Source organism: Lemur catta, chromosome 22 (genome assembly GCF_020740605.2).
Source record: "Lemur catta isolate mLemCat1 chromosome 22, mLemCat1.pri, whole genome shotgun sequence".
Classification (NCBI taxonomy): Eukaryota; Metazoa; Chordata; class Mammalia; order Primates; family Lemuridae; genus Lemur; species Lemur catta.
In genome coordinates this window covers 27,459,372-27,476,047 of record NC_059149.1, presented here as the reverse complement: position 1 = coordinate 27,476,047, position 16,676 = coordinate 27,459,372, and the positions used below count along the sequence as shown (strand labels likewise).

The window sequence follows — 16,676 nt, the reverse complement described above, 5'->3', positions numbered from 1 at the left end:
GGGACCGAGGACGCACAAGCTGCAGGCTCGGGTCTAATTCTAACCCGGAGTTACTTCCCCTCCCCATGTTCTGACACCATGGGGCGAGAGCCCGGACTCCGGCCTCCCCACTGGGGACGGGAGGCCAGATCAGACCACGTGGCTGAGGTCCTTGCCAAGGAGGCTGCTGTGTGGGCACTTTGGGTAAACGTGAGAACCTCTTTCTAGAACAGTGAGTCACAGGCTTGCTCGGTTTAGCCGTCCAGCGTGAAGGCAGCCGTCTCCTTCCCCGGCAGCTGCCTCCGCTGAAGAGGTGAGGGCAGGTGCTGTTCTTGGAGATGGGAGCTGGGAGTGTGGATTCAGACTGGCCTGGGAGAGCCGGGGCTGGGCACAGGGGCTGTGTGGGTGGGGTGGTGAGGGCTCGGTGGCACCTGGACACACCTGTTTGCGTGGTGGGCTCCGGGACCCTCGGGCAGTTGCCGCAGAGGTGAGACCTGTGCCCTCAGATCCAGATGGCCTGGGCTTATCCCCCAGCTACTTGCTGTCCCTGGACCTCTCTGAGCCTCAGTTTCCCCTGCTGTGGAATGGCCGTGCCGGCCTCCCCGTGGCTGGGGAGGGATCAGGACTGACACGGTTCTCATCCTTCCCGCAGGGCCTTGCGCATCTGCGCTTCCCTGGGAGGCAGGCGCTCCGGTCTGCGTGTACCTCCAGGACAGGTAGATCCTCCTGGCAAGGGCTGCCCCCCGGCTTCCTGCTGACACCTGCCGGTTCCTGGCTGCCGTGAAGCATGGCACCCACAGGATTCCGGGGCAAGACATAGCCCGAAGACCCACGGCCGGCCCAGGAGGGCACTCTCTGTGGCTCCCTGCACTGTCCCTCCCAGCTCCGTGCCACCCAGTCTCCGAGACCGTCCCAGCGATGCACCTGGGAGCTGTGGCCCCACCTGGATGAGGCCCTTCCAGAGCGGGACCCACCCTTGCCACCCACCGAGCCTCCCTCGCTGCTCCCCAGCCCCTCCCACGTCTGGCTGCCCGGGCAGATCGTAGAATGTCTGTGCCCCAGATCCAGGTGGAAGAGGTGGGGGGCGAAGAGGGGCCAGCAGCAGCGGCCGCACCTCCCGACGACCACCTCCGGAGCCTGAAGGCCCTCACTGAGAAACTGAGGCTGGAGACCCGCAGGCCCTCCTACCTGGAATGGCAGGCCAGGCTGGAGGAGCAGACGTGGCCCTTCCAGAGGCCGGCTGCCGCTGCGGCTGCGGAGCAGGGGGCCAGCTCGGAGCAGGGACAGCGTGGCGGGGAGGAAGCCTTGCTTCTCCGGAAAGAGCCCAGGCAGCATCCGCCACCGGCCATGAGCACCAGCCCGGGTGCCGGGCCCCTGTCCCCTGGCAAGCTGGAAGGCTTCCAGAGCATCGATGAAGCTATAGCCTGGCTCAGGAAGGAACTGGTGAGTGGCTGCCCCCTAAGAGTCCCCAGAAAAGAGAAGACGCCATGCTATCTCTGTCTCTGTCTGTCTCTCTGTCTCTGTCGCTCTCTCCCCATGTCACTCCGGGCATGCCCTGTGTACCCCCCTCTCTACCTCCCTCAGTGCACACCTGTGACCTTCCCGTGGGCTGCAGGGCAGACCTCATTTCTCTGCGGTGGCCGGGGATCCGGGTGTCAATGGGGGAAACAAGCGTGCACGAGAACAGCAACCGTGTTAAGGTGTCCCCGCCCTTCCCTGACACGGCGCCTGGCACCCCTGAACTGCTACGGCGGCTCCCGGGGTGGAACTGCCCCCTCCCTTCCCCCGGGAACTCCCGCCCTGCCGTCCGCCCGGTGCCTGCCCGTGACTGGCCAGAGTGCTGGCGCTGGCCTGGTGGCCGGGCGCGTGGGGCTGCGGCCAGGGGCAGGGCTGTGCAGGGGACACGGGAAGTAGCTGGGCTCAGCGTGGGAAGTGCTGTATTAACGAGTGGTGTGCAGGGATCCGCCAGGGCCGGCGGGACGGTCCTGCCTGGGGAGAAGCTTTGTGCACGGGCTGAGGAGGAGTCTGCCCAGGAGCCGGGGCTGGGACAGCGTTCCAGGCAGAACAATCGTGAGCAAAGGGCATGCTGTGTTTGAGCTGGGACAGCAGCTCAGTCATTTTTCTGCCCACGAGCAAAACAGGTTCCCATCAGGGCCACCTCTCACCATGTGCGGTGACGGTGACTCAGCCTGAGAAAGGGGGTGGGGCACAGAGCTGAGTGCCCGACCCCTCCCGCCCCCCGAGGGGAGAGTGGCTGGTGTCTGGCACAGTGGTGGCTTCTCAGAAGAGCCAGGCATGAAGCTACCCCTCCCCCAGCTCGCAACCCCTGCCCCACCCGTCACCTGAGGCCCAGGTGACACCAGCAGAGCCAGGCCACCCGGGTCACAGGTGAGCCAGCAGTCCAGGGCCAGCTGCCTTCCAGAGCCAGCGTCACCCTTGGGTCAGGGACTCAGATGTCGGATTAACTGGAAGCCCTTTTTGGTTCAATCCCTGATGTTGAGGATGCATCTCAGCGCACACCCCTGCCGCGTCCGTCTGGGGCACCTGGTGCGTGTGTCTGCTGTCGGCTCTCGGAGAAGACGGGGCACGCGTGAGTTCCTGCTGCACCTCTGGGGTGCTCTGTCACCACTGGGTGCTTGTGGGGGTGGAAAAAAGGTGCAGCCGCTCTCTGAGCTCCGGAGGCTAAACGCTTAGGTTTGTTTCCATAAGGAGGAACAAAAAATCTTCCCGGTAATCAAGGATACCACTTGTCAGTTTTGGGTCCATTTGCCACTCTATTGCTTCTGGGAGCAGAAGCTTTTACTTCTAAATAAATTAGCATTCCCCGTGGCCCCCTTTGGAGTGGGGATGAGAGAAGGAATCCTCCAAGGACTGCTTCGTTCCTTCAGAGGATGTTTCCCTGAGGCCCAGAGCAGCCCCAGGGCAGAGCAGCAGGCAGACTGGTCGTGCACTTGCGCCTGCTGCAGGGATTAGACAGTAACAAAGGCAACTTGTGAACTCTTTGGGTTGAAAACAGAGAGTTCAGCATTTGGACAACAAACACATTCTTAAATCTCAGTCAAAATGTTAAACTTAATGCCATTCCTAATTTGTCATCTGTTAACTCATTGAAGGCATTTTCAAAAATGAACTTATTATTTAACCCCATGAAAGAGGTTCGCATGATCTTTGTTGTGTTCTAAGCCTGGAATCAAGTTTTCTCAGCCCCTGGGCAGGCCCTCAAGGCTGATTTGTTAGCTCAAGTGCAAGTGTTGTCTTTTCCTCTTGCACGGACAAGGAAACAGACTGGAAATCTGTAACTCAGTCAGTTGCATGGATGTTTTCCTTACATGAAACCAAGCACCCAACTCCAAGGGAGTTTGGCCTCAGGGAATGGCAGCCCCTAACCATCCAGGGGCTCTGCCAGGAGCCATGAGCACAGCCAGGCGGGTGGCTGTCAGCGCCCCTTGGTCACAGGCAGGCAATGAGTCTGGCAGCTCCGTCACGTGTCCCAGGCTTCTCAAGACCAGCTAGCAGGCAGAGAGTGACTGTCAGACCTTGACTCATTTCTAAGGCAAGGAAGGACCCCAACAGCTCCCTGGGGGTCGGCTCTCCCGCTCAGCTTGCAAGGAAATGACAGTTGTACCTGTCGCCCCCCAGGGACCTGCAAGCAGGTTGGATTTTCCTTCAGGCTAATGCCCTGGAGATACAGGAAGGTGGAAATCCTCAGAGCCTGTCACTGCGACTCCTCCAGCTAAGGAGGCCTGACCTTCGCCCTGGAGTGGGTTTGGAGAATGTGTCATCATCTGGCTGTGGCAGGCAGGACTCTGGGCCACCTGACTCCTCCAGGCTAAGATCCAGTCTGGCTGTTGCCCGGACACCAACTCAGGGTTGGACGAAGAGGCCATTGTGCAACTCTGCTGGTTCCAGGCCACCCCAGTCTCCAGAAAGACATGCCTCCAGCTTTCTACCTTCCAGGCGCCCTCAGTAGGTGGCCGGGTGGCCTGGGGTAGGTGGGGGCGATGTTTCCGGGAAGTGCGTGAGCTACAAGGGCCTTGACCCAGAGCTGTGGCATTCTCTTCTGGAATTCAGAACATTTCACAGACGCCTCTCGCTGGGCTTGCCGTCAGGGTCAGCCGACTCCCTTGGCCTGGCCCTGAAGCCTCAGTGCTCGGGAGAGGCACCGGCCTTTCTGTCTTCCCTCCTCGGTCACACCCAGAAGTTCCCTTTGCCAACCTGGAGGATAAAGAAAGGGGCCGAGAAAGTCTTCTGCTTGGTCTGTGCGGTGCCAGACCCCAAAACAAAACATTCCGGCTTCCCAGTGGGCTGTCTTTGTGGAGAGAAGCCCGGGTGCCGGGTGCCGACAGATACTTGTCCTTCAGTTTCACGCAGGTGTTTGATCCCTGCAGACAGAGCCCCCAGGAAGGTGTTTATGGTTGTTAGAAAATGGGAAAAGAAGCCTGACAAGTTTTAATGACTTAGGGCTTGCCATTGGCAGGAGGCCTGTAGACCTGAACCCAGTGGCCCCACTGGGTTGTTTCAAGCCGGGAGTCCTCTCCCAGTTAACCCTCTCTTGCCCGTGCTGCCTGCTTGGCGAGTGCATGACTCTGGTGTGTCCCGGGCACGGCCCTCGGAGGCCGGTGTCATCGTATCTACAGAGTGGTGTGGCCAAGTGACAGGTCAGACTCACCGACCACCTTCTGATGGGGACGGAGGTGAGGAATGTGGGGATACAGCCAGGTTAGCATCTCCCATCCAGGGAGCAGTTTATGGTTCCCAGAGTTCTTTCCCTTACAGTCTCCTGTGCAAAGGCTTGGGAGTATTTGCTATTCCTGCTTTACAGAATGAGCCTCGGAAAGATTATAGGCCTCAGGGACAGGAGAGGTCAAGTGACTTGCCCAAGATCATGTGCAGGATGTGGGAAGCCATGACACAAACCCACATGGCTTGGCTGCAGACCCAGATCTCTTCCCTTTGTTCTAGACACTTCAGAGGTTCGCGTCAACAGGGCCATGAGCTGTCAGAAAGCCTGTGTTTAAACCCTGCTGATTTCAGACCGGGATGCTTGTAAAAGTCACAGCCAGTTGCTAGCAGTGCCTCATAACAGCCCTTTCGCAGGGGCTGGGCAGCTGTTTCTTGATGAGGATAATAACTTGCTCAGGGCCGTCCAGCCAGGTAAGGTACTGGCTGGGCTGGAATTTGGTTCACGAGAGAGGTTCTCGTCCAGGCATGTGTTTGCGCAGGGCCAAGTCTTCTCAGCGTAGCTTGGGGCTTTCAGCCTGTCGGCACCAGCAGCCTTCAGACGACTCCTGTTCCATTTATCTGGGCAGACGCTGGCCTCTTAGGGGTTATTAAAGAATTTGTAAACAAAGATACCAGCAAAGGAAATACACCAGACTTCAGTGATCTTTATTTCTGGGTGGTAAGATTATTCTTTTGACTTTTCTGTAGTTTCCAAAATTTCTAAGATAGGTATATATTATGTATAATCAAGAGGGAAAAAAATTATAAAAATAAAAGACCAAAGAAAGAAGAGTGCAAGGCTTCTTGCCAATGTAATTGGTACACACTCTTCACTGTGTAGTCTACTGATAAAAAAGAAGGCATAGAAACTCCTAGAATAAGATAAAAATCAGGCCCTCAGTCTCCAGACGTTCCTGTTCCATGTGAGAGCTGACGAGGCAATCACTGCTCCCGGGAGCTGCACCGCCCACCCTGCCTCTCCCTCTCCGGACTATCTCGGCTGGTCAAGGAGAAGGAAGGGATGAGACGCCTGGTGGCTGTGCCCCACCAGGGTAACGTCACGTAGGGGATCCTAGGGCTGAAGGAGGCAGGCAGGGGTCGTCTAACTCAGTCCCCTCTCCATTCAGTACAACCAGGACCCGAGCTCCCTGAGTGCCTGGGCTTCCGTGTGGGTGTGGGGGGGGGGCCCCGTGGTGGGTGGGGCAGGGCTCTTGTCTCTGAGGAGGTGACAGACACAGGAACACGGTAGCATGGTGTGGCAAGAGCTATCCTAGAGGTGCAGTAAGCATAGCTCCGAAATGCTCCCGGGAGCTGAGGACCACACTGAGTGGTCGCTGTGCCAGGCAGTGGACCATGAAATTAACCGGAGGGAAATATACAAACCCCTCCCTTCCCCAGCAGGCAGTTCCCCGCCTGTAAGCGCGATTGCCCTTACGCTTCTTATTTCTCATTCACATTTTTTCTATAATAATCAAAACCCAGTTCCTCTGACGGACGCCCCCCCCCCCCCAGTTATAGTAACTACGCACCAAGGTATCCGTTGGTGACCACCAGGCGGGGCAGCCAGGGCATTTGCTGAGAGTGCAGATCCCTCCCGGCCCTCCATGGAATCCAGATTCCTCAAATCCGGGAGGTGCTGGAGGTTAACGAGTGCCCACAGGTGATTCTAATGCCACTGGCCCATTAACTGGTCCTGGGCGGAGTGGAAAAAGCATAAAATTGGTAATTAGATTAGAGGTCAAATCCAATCCTACCACATCCTAGTTGTGTGACTTTAGGAAAACCAACGAACTAACCCTCCTCGGTTTTGTCCTGGTAAAATGGGAACGATAAATGCCTTCCTGGCAGGGTGTCGTGGAGGGAGGTTGGGGAGGACAAACAGCTTTAGGGCCCTGCAGACTCGCCAGGCTCCTGGAATGGTCGGGAGCCGAGTTGTGCGAGTTTCTGCGCATTGCACCATTTAACACCCACAGCGATCTTTCCAGGTGGGCACGATTACGAGCCCCATTTCACAGATGAGAAAACTGCGGTCAAGAAACTTGCCCAAGATCAACCAGCAGAGCAGGAATTTGAGCTCAGACCTGCCCGATCTCGGAGCCCTGCGGAGAGTCTGGGTTCACACCCAATGCCACCGGCCCCGGCACAGGAAGCGCAAAGCTTCTGTCCCTCCCAAGGAGACAGGTGCCGGGAGATGGAGTGTGGCATGGCCTTGGAGAGCAAAGTGGCCTCACATGGGCCTGGAAGGTGACACAGAAAACAGTTCGGGAAGATGAACTCTTGAGTCCTGGAGGTGGGTGGTGGTGACAGGTGCACGACAACGGGGTTGCACTGACTGCCACTGAGCTGCGCCCTTAAAACTGATTGTGATGGTCAATTTTGCATTATATACAGTCTACCACCATTTTTTAAAACTCTGGGGAAAAAAATAAAGCCTCTTAGCTATTGCTCAGGTTTCTACAGAGGCTGTGTGGGTTTGGTTTGATCACAGCAGAGTTACCTCTTAATCAGGGCTCCAGTTCATGTTTAAGGTGTAAAGTCACCCCCTGTGGACACTGTTTTGCAAGCACACCCTCATTTGTCCCCCTGCCCTCTGTGTCTGTCCACCTCCCCGAGCTGGCAAAGGGCTGGTGTTTCCAGACGGACCCATTGGTTCTTTGGGATTCCTGGGGTCTGTCCCTGTGCTCACGCCTCCGCCCTGCCTTCCAGATGGAGATGCGGCTGCAGGACCAGCAGCTGGCCAGGCAGCTCATGCGCCTGCGGGGCGACATCAACAAGCTGAAGATCGAGCACACCTGCCGCCTGCACAGGAGGATGCTCAACGACGCCACCTATGAGCTGGAGGAGCGGGACGAGCTGGCCGACCTCTTCTGTGACTCGCCCCTGGCCTCCTCCTTCAGCCTGTCCACGCCCCTCAAGCTCATTGGAGTCACCAAGATGAACATCAACTCCCGGAGGTTCTCTCTGTGCTGAGAGACCCTGGAGGGGCGGGGGGGAGGGAGCCCAGGCCCAGCTGCCCCAGCGAGTCTCCCAGAGGCAGGGCTTCCCGTGGCTGGAGGCTCGGGGGCCTCAGGACCTGTGGGACGGTGCTCCCCGGGGCCCCCAGCTGTGGTCCCAGTGCCTCCCGGACTGGCTCCCGTTTCATGCCCAAAGAGCTCTGCAGAAGGGCCGCTCCAGCCAGACGTTAAGGAGAACCTGGTTCCCAGCGTGATCCATCCCTTGGTGGCCCACATTCCTGTTTTCTGGAATCACTGGTGCTATGAACTGGGATTCCCACAGGGGGGCCCCAAAGCTGTCATTCTTGCAGAAGGCTCCCCCTCAAGTGCGCTGGGGCCATTAGACACGTCAGACGTGCCTGTCTCCCACGCTGTTGCTGCCCTCTAAGTACAGGCTCAAATTCACCCTAAGTGGGTGACTCAGCAGCCTTGAAAGGAGCCCACCAGGAAAGGGAAATCAAAAGGAGTGACAAAGTGGTGCTTGGGGACACAGGCTGCACACCTGCAGCCAGTGCCCTGGAGAGCCCGCGGTCCGGGCTGCCTTTGGTCTTCCACCTGGCACCCCAGGCCCTGTGCATCATCCCCCGGTGTGCTGGGACGTGTGACCGGCACACACCAGCGTAGCTTGGGTGGACCCAGCACAGGTGCCCCCATCGCCTCCCCTGGCCATGTGCACCAGTCACACCCTCCAGAGGGCCCCTTCGCTGTCCCCCCGCAGCCCCAGGGAGCCTGCCTAGGACACCCCTGGTGACTGAACCAGGCAGGGCCCGGGTGGGTTTCCCATAAAATCCTCCTGGAGGGGGTGCAACAGGGGACTCCTGGTGGGTTCTGATGGTGTCACCTACGTCACCTCATCGCCCTCCCCCGAAAGGCAATCCGGGGAGCCCAGAGCCTGTCCTGAGTCTCCTCTGAGACCCTGTGCCTGACCTAACCACTAGTCTTCACTAAGACTGTTACTACTGTGTTGCTAACTTGTTAATAACTGTTTGGTTTTTGTCCAAGTGGGGAAGCCGGTTGGGTAGGTCAGGTGCAGAGTTTAGGATTTGATTTAAGAGCTTCTCCCTATCAAGGGTGAGGACCCGCGGGCCGAGACCTCGGCGGGCTGGAGAGTCAGCCTGGGCGACTCACCCGCACGGCCGGCTCCTCCACCAGCCTGGCAGAGGCCTCAGACCCTTTTGACCTGAGACGTCACCTAGCTGAGCCCTCTGTTGATAAAGGAGCGAAGTGAAGCTTGGGGAAGGAGAGTGACTTCTCCAGGCTGCACGGCTGCTCCGTGGCTGTGGATGTTGACGTGTGGAACCGTTGTTGGTGATGCCTAGACAGGTCACGTGTCAGTGAATTGAACCCCAAAGGTGGTCCCGCTGCTTTGCCAAACCCACGCACTGTCTACCCCTCTATGCCCCGGCCTCACTCGCACCCCCACACCTCCCATTTCGCAATTCAGGATGTCTGGGACAACGGCAGGGCGGGGCCCGGACAGTGGGCCCACGGGGTCCCACGGTCTGAGCACTGTGTCCGGCTGCTCTGTGTGTTTGTCTCGTCTTCTGCATAACCTCAGCAGGGCCATGTCCACTCGCACCATGAGCTACACAGGGGAGAGGTTGCTTTTCCTTAGTGGCTAAGAGTGGGCAGATGCAAGTGAATGGTCCCCCATAGACAGTGAAGAACCTGGTCTCTTCCTTGTCATTTCAAAGAGCCAGAGGGTTTATGCTTCATTCAAAGAAGGTGGAGCAACGTAGCCAGGGTTTTGCGTCCACCCTGCTCTGTGCACTGAGGCCCAGAGGGCCGCACGGCGGTGTCCTGCTCAGAGCTCTGCACGCACACTGCCCGGGCCCAGAGGGCCCTTCCAGATGAGCACTGGAGGTCCGGGGCCGGCCCACACGCACCCACCTTCTCACACCGCAGAGAACACGCCGTAAACATCCTCAAACCCACGCAGGAAAGCCCACCCCACAGTCTGAAAAAATGCCAGACTGAGTTTGTTTTTTCTTTTAAGAAATCAGTCATTACAGTAACAGAAACACCTGGATCCAGCCAAAGCTGAGAGGTTTTGTTGAGCGTGGCCCGTGGAGTGGAACTGGGTGCACCTGAGCCACGCCCGCTCGCCTTGTTCTGTAAGCAGAGGCCAAGATCGAGACACCTGTCGGGATAGGTTATAAGTCTCAGCTGTTTTGTCCAATTTCATCCCAAAAGAATTTTATCAGGGGATGAGGAGGGGCGAGAGAAGGGGGTGAGCAGGGAAGGGGCTGGAGGGGAAGACAGTGAGTTTCCCAAGCGCTGTCCAGTGTCCTCGGCTCCCTCACCTTCCGCGGTGAGCACAAATGACCGAATCGACTCAGCGCAGTGACATCCCTGCTCTGTGGGATCTGCGGGGCCGCAGCAGGGCTGGCTTGACCTCCACCGCCACCTTTCTTCACATGTACACAGTGCTGTTGCCAGTTCTACCCATTATCCCTCCATCTCCCTGCCATGCCCGGGCTTCCCGGGTGTAGCACGCGAAGTCTCACTGGCGCTGTCTCGCGTAGTCACATCTCCTGCCTTCGCGGGCTCAGGAGCCATCACAGAGGCCTGAGGGCCTGGGCGGGCCCCACCGGGCCTGGCCGAGCCCAAGACCCACTCCCCGTAGCAATACCAAGTGCTATTACGTAATCGATGGACAGTTTATACTTTTATTTTTTATGATTATTTGTTTCTATATTGCTGTTAGAAAAAGTGAAATAAAAAACACTTCAAAAGAAGATAAAGAAGAGAAACTGACTTCCTCCTAGTTTGTCCTTGTCACAGCACACACAGGGCCGAGCGCCCGACTGAATGAAAGGATGGTGAACAGGTGGATGGATGATTTTTGCAACCAGACCTGAGGTCTCAGATGGGCTATTTTTAAATACCCTGTTCACAGGCTCAAAGCAAACAGCCGCGGAGACAGCGAGGCAGTCTCTGAAGGAAACTGATTCAGGAAGAGGAACCTCACAAGTGTTTGAACGTATGTAATTTCTTTGAGCATCAACACTTGTGGTGGATACGCTAATTACCCTGATTTGATCATTATATACTGACTGTATCAAAACATCACGGTGTGCCCATAAATATGTACAATTATGATGCGACAATTTAAGAAAAAAAGGAAGGTGACAGTGTTTGAGGGCTCTGGAAAGTAGTCACCCGCCACTCGCTGCAGGAGGTAGATTGGTGTGAATGTCTCCACCTGCAGGGACCCTCCAGGAAAGAAGCTGTAAGACTCCGGGCTGCCTTTCGGGGTGTAGAGCTTTGCTAAACCGTGTGTTAAGCAGGGAGCCCCCAGGAGCTGGGCTTGTCACCCCCTGCTCCGTGCAAGGAGGACCGAAGCACTCAGGAAGGGGTGTTTGCCCAGAACAGCCAGAGTCCCATGGGAAATCTGAGTTAGAGGTGACAAGCGGACTCCTGGTCCCCCTTCAGGAGACTCTCCTGCCCAGGTGGGCCCAGCTCAGGGTGCTCACCTCCCACCCCCACCTGCTGCATTTGGGGTCTCACCTCGGGGCCAGGGTGGGACAGATGCCACTTCTCCCTGTCCCGTCTGTACCAGTTGGGTGTGATTGGGAAAGTGGAGCCATCTCGGCCTTCCAGGAAGGGAAGGGCCCTGGTTCAGGGACCCAGGGGCCTCCAGGACCAGTGGGAGGGCAGGGGAGGGGACCAGTGGGGACCAGTGAGAGGGCAGGGCAGGGGACCAGTGGGGACCAGTGGGAGGGCAGGGCAGGGGACCAGTGGGGATGAGTGAGAGGGCAGGGCAGGGAGAGTCTGGTGATTCACAGAGCTCACCCGCCCCCGCCCAGGACCTCGGCAAGCTCAGCGGCAGCGTTTCTGGTGGGCGATTCTCGGGAGGTCTTCTGTCACCACCCCTGCCTGCTGCCACCGCTGGGAAAAATGACTTCTCTTCCTGCTATAGGATGAATCGTGTCCTCCCCAAAATTCATGCTGAAGCCCTAAGCCCCGGTATCTCAGAATGGGACTGTTTGGAGGTGGGGCCTTTAAAGAGATAATTCAGGGAAAATGAGGTCACATGGGTGGGCCCTAATCCACTCTGACTGGTGTTCTAGTAAGGAGATTAGCACACAGGCACACGCGGAGGGAGACCACGTGAGGACACAGGGAGAAGACACTGTCTACAAGCCCAGGAGAGAGGCCTCGGGAGAAACTAACCCTGTGACACCTTGACCTTGGGCTTCCAGCCTCCAGCACTGAGGGAATAAATGTCTGTCATTTCAGCCACGCAGTCCGTGGCATTTTGTCACGGCAGCCGGAGGGGGAGAGGGGACGGGAAAACACCGCTTTCCTCTCGGCCCCGCCCCCCACCCCCGGCGTTTAAAGCCCACGTGGAAGTGACTCACGTCATTTCGGCTCACATTTCCTTGGCCAGAGCAAGTCACGCGGCCAAACCTGGCCTCCCGGGGTGGGGAAGCGCCAGCTCACCCGGTGCCCACGGGCACAGCGGGACCGGGACGTCCGCGCCACCCGTCCGCAGTGACCACCCGCCCCGCCCCGAGCGGACCTGGGCCGGGGGGGCCAGCGGACGTGTGGTGTAGACACCTGGCAGCTCCTGAGATGACTTGGGGGGTGGTGAGAAGGAAGGATGACAACTTCCATCACTACTTTCCCTCTTTCCTTCTGCTCTGAATCCGCTCTCAGCGCGTGCTGCGCGGGTGCCGCGGTACGCGCTGCGATGGATGCGTCTGCAGGGCGCACGGGTTTACAGAGGGAGGAAAGTCAAACAACGATAGGGCCAGCCTATGTCTGCGGGGACACTGGACGGGATGTCACCCTGGGGCCCAGCCTCAGCCAGCCCCAGGAATACCAGAGCCAGATGAGAGGTGGCACAGAGAGGTGGCACAGGGAGGTGGCACAGGCACGTCCTTTGCCCGAGGTCCTGCTGCCCCCGTGTGGCCACCAAGGGCACTGCCCACGCCTTGCCTGCGGCAGAAGGCGCAGCTGCCGCCCCGGCACCCCAGCTCTGCGGCCTGGACAGGCCCACAACCAAGCCCATATCAGAAGCACCTGGAGTAGAAAACAGAAGGTGGGGAGAGGGGAGTAGGGAGCAAGAGAAAGGGGCAGGCCAAGGAAAGAAGGCACGAGAAAAAGCAGAAAAAGCAAAAAGGAGGCTCTTATTTAAGACGGGGACTCAGCACCCAATCTGAGACCAGGAAATAGCCCCCCTTCCTGCACTGCACTGCCTTTTTAGAGTGTTCTGGTCAATTCTAAGAACAGGGCCCAGAAATCACAGTTCTGAGTTTGAGGCTGGGGTAGGAGCAGATCTGAGACCCAGCAGCCCGGCGGGAGACCCCAAGCAAGCCCTGACACTCCGCCGCACCAGACAAGGAACCCCCCATCACCGATGGCCACGTGAGCCCACAGCCCCTTCAGCAAAGCCGCGACTTCAGACCCCTCTAGTCCCTTCTGCCCAGGCTTTGGCAGGTCACCCTCTGCCCACTGCCCACTTCCTGCAGGAGACAGAGGGACGGCAGGGCCACCCCCCATCCCAGCTGCCTTCTTCCCACCCAGCCTCCCTGCTCTGCAGAGCTGCCTCCACGCTCTTTCTCTCTCTCTCTCTCCCCCCCTCTCAGAAAAGACAATGAACCTTCATGAAAATATTGCAGGGCTTCCCAGGAGGCAGAACTTGATTTCTTTTAAGCAATAAAAGTTTCTATTTAAAAGATTCCAGCCGAGTCTCTTTGTGGCAGACGAGACAGTGAGTCTCCTCGAGACAGACGGATGAGTGATGCTTTTCCGTGGACTGGAAGAAAGGCCAGGAAGGACCATTCTTCTTCTGGGGGGCGCCCAGCCAGGCCTGCTGGCAGAGATGGGCCTCCCCACTCCCTGCTAAGATTGGGGGCAGCAGGGGACAGATTGCACCGGGGCCAAGAAGCCTCTGGAGGAACAGGCTCTCAGCCCCTTCCTGGAGTCAAAGCTCCGGAAGCATCTCTGGAGCATTTCTAGCTGCCGGGCTGCCGGCTCTGCAGGGGAAGGCTGCCTGTGAGCCCAGACGGGCCAGACTGCAGGACACAAATGGGCCCATCACAGGGGCTGTGACACTGGGGGGATGATTGAGTCTCAGTGGGAAAGGGAGCAGAGGATGACAGGTTGCACTGATGGGGTGGGGCTCAGGGTTACGTCCTATGAAATAATAAAAGAAGCCTGACCTATACGGACCCCGAGCTGGTGAGAGGTCACAGCACCGACGGCAGCCGGAGGGCTTCGCAGTCGGGGTGGGCTGTCCTGTCACAGACAGAGAAGCAGGCTCAGGCACTGGCATGACTGGCCAAGGTCACCGGCTGCAGGGGCAGGGCTGGGGCTGCGCCGTGGTCTCCTGACTCCTCATCCGCTCTTCCCGTAGCGCTTCCATCCCAGTGCTCCTGCCAGAACGGCCGCAGAGGAGGCCTGAGAAAACCAGCTCTGTGCCTCTTCCTCCTGCAGAGGCAACAAAGGGTTTTCCAGGCTTTATCGTCCGGCCCCGTTGTGCTAAGGCGATCCTGCAGCGCCCCTTGCTGGACAGACGGGACTCTGCGTGCATTTTGTCAAACCGCTCAGCGACGCCGTCTGCCTGTCTCCTTGGCATTGGCCCTTGCTGTGGCTTGCAGTGTTGGCTGAAAAATTCAAAATTCAGGTGCTGTTTTCCACCACCTGAAATCTCCAGTTGGAGCGCTCTGTCACAATTCAATTAAATGCTACAGATACTTTTTAATATCCAGTATGGGCCGAGCGTTGTGTCAACTGTGAAGCGAGATGAAAATACAGGGGTCACTTTGGTTTCATTCATGACATCTAGATTGCAACTCACATCTTTTCTCTGCTCTGGAACCCAGCCCTTTATAAAGAAAATAAAATGGCCGTTATTAGCCTGAAAATAGTGCGATAATTTTATTATTATTTCTTTTTAGAGATGGGGTCTTGCTTTGCTGCCCAGGCTGGAGTGCAGTGGCACAATCACAGCTCACAGCAGCCTCAAACTCCTGGGCTCAAGTGATCCTCCTGCCTCAGCCTCCTGAGCAGCTGGGACTGCAGGCTCATGCCACCATGCCTGGCTAAATTTTTAAAGCTATTGTTTAATTGGGGGTTTTCTCTCTGGTTTTGAAAAGCTACGGTTCCAACTTAATGTACACATTTTCCCTGTTACAGTTGAAAAGCAAGAACCTGTCATGTCCTTCTGTCATTTGCTCCGACGTGTCAAAGCCCTCAGACTTCTCCACATTCCCCTCTTGGCTTCACTCACTCTCAGAGCTCTGGCTTTGGTCCCTATCAGCCTGAAGCTAAATGCCTGGCTTTCTCTTTAAGGGGGACAACTGTCTCACACTGTTACCCAAACGCTTCAGTTTGCCTCTTAGTCTTCCTGCTGCCCTGCCTCCATCGCTGCCTTCCTTCCCGTGGGTCAGAAAGAAAAAGATTACATTCACAAAAGGCTGCCTGCTCCTTGTCGTATAAATCCCCTTATGACAAGTTTCCCCCAATTAAATGTGTCTCAGTTTTCTTATCCTATGGTCCTGCTTGCTTTTCAGGAGAATTCGTCTCGTTACTTGCATATGTTCAATAAGAATATGTTCTCTTTATAACAGGACACAATTGAAAACACTAATGATATTACCAAGGCTTTGACTGGAATGTTCTGTTTCCCGATATGACCAGACAGTTTTAAGGAACGAAGGTTGACTTTATGGAGCCAATAAAGCCCCCCTTGGAAAAACCGGCCTGGCTTAAAAAGATTTCTAGCTGTACAGGTGAGGAAGGAATGTCATTTCCTGGTAGGCCCAGGAACCTCAGAATATTTGGGGGACCCCAAAAAGAAAGGAATTCACCCCAATCTATAGGTATCGCAGGCAGAGTCTGATAGCAAGTCCCTGGCTTGGCCTCCTGGCCTCAACTTCCTTGGCAAAAGTTCCAGCGAAACTTAAAAGAGCCTATGCAGTCTATCACTGTTTTTGTGGCCAAGTTTAGTAAGATCGAACTTATTTAGCAAATAAATTAGTCTTACTTTGATTGTCTTTGTTAAAATGGGCATGGCCGTAGAGAGAAAAATCATGCCTTAGAAGAAAACTATCAGCAAAGTGATCCTAGCTCACTGTTTTTGAGGTTTTTGTTATTTATTTACAATCTGGACTGGATCCTGAATTCTAATTTCTTCTGACATCTGGATACAACTCTCCAAACTAATGTTCCCATTTTTTCTCCCACCCTTATGGACTGGAATTACTGAAATCAAAACTGCCCTTTTCCTGAATGGATTGTTTGATACAGACTTTGGCAAAATCACAACGGCTTATATATGGCCATGCTTCATGCCTTTTCTTGCATGGACTACTCAGAAAGTTCACTGAGCACCTGACTCAAACTGTAAACCAGGAAAACCTGTAAACATGCCATTGCCTGCCCCCATTCCAACTGAACACGCTTTGAGCCCCAAATCTAGAAATCTTTCTCAACTGGCTGCTTTCTGAACTCAAAAATTGAGTTTATAGTTTATTATAACCATTAACCTTTCGGGTTTTTTTTTTGTTTCCATAGACATTTTCTAATTAAATACCCAATTACTCACACCATATAGAAGCCTAAGTCTGATGGAAGCCCACCTGTGGCACTGGCTCCTGAAACACAGCGGTCAACTATTTAACAGGACTGACCTGTTTTGGGGACTGAGAGACTGGTTCAGCGGCTTATGAGAAAATCCACCAGACCAATTTCTGGTCTGTGAAACTTCTTGGGGAGGGAAAATGCAAATCTAGTGTTTTATTTGCTTGGATATGCATTTTTTAAACTCTGTAAAGATACATAAGAAACAAAGTATAAAGTTTACCTAAGGAGGTGTGGGAACCGGACAGTTGGAGGTCAAGGGTGAATGTGGCATCTGTCACAGTGTCCTTTATTAGAACCTCTCATTCTAGGTAAACAGGTCTCAGAAATTCCCAGCTGCTTCTAGAAAAGTAGGAATGTCCCATTGCAAGGTTTGCATAATGGCCACGT

At 55.9% G+C, this 16,676-nt stretch overlaps 1 protein-coding gene across 2 annotated transcripts; it reads left to right on the top strand.

Moving 5' to 3' along the window:
* The first annotated feature begins 636 nt into the window (after window positions 1-636).
* On the top strand, window positions 637-10,588 carry FAM167A (family with sequence similarity 167 member A). Of its 2 annotated transcripts, XM_045535597.1 has the most exons (3): window positions 637-1,422; window positions 6,687-6,991; window positions 7,408-7,488. In XM_045535597.1, the coding sequence occupies exons 1-2, from the start codon at window positions 1,027-1,029 to the stop codon at window positions 6,972-6,974; spliced, it is 684 nt and encodes a 227-aa protein (XP_045391553.1). In that variant the 5' UTR covers window positions 637-1,026; the 3' UTR covers window positions 6,975-6,991; window positions 7,408-7,488. The 2 variants fall into 2 exon arrangements, with proteins under 2 accessions (XP_045391553.1, XP_045391554.1); XM_045535598.1 differs by lacking the exon at window positions 6,687-6,991 and having other exon boundaries at window positions 7,408-10,588.
* Window positions 10,589-16,676: the final 6,088 nt, after the last annotated feature.

Bases quoted from the DNA above. Each gene is read 5' to 3' on its own strand.
- FAM167A (XM_045535597.1), top strand. From the start codon at position 1,027: ATGTCTGTGCCCCAGATCCAGGTGGAAGAGGTGGGGGGCGAAGAGGGG. The intron at 1,423-6,686 runs GTGAGTGGCTGC...CGATCTTTCCAG, and splicing joins CCTGGCTCAGGAAGGAACTG to GTGGGCACGATTACGAGCCC.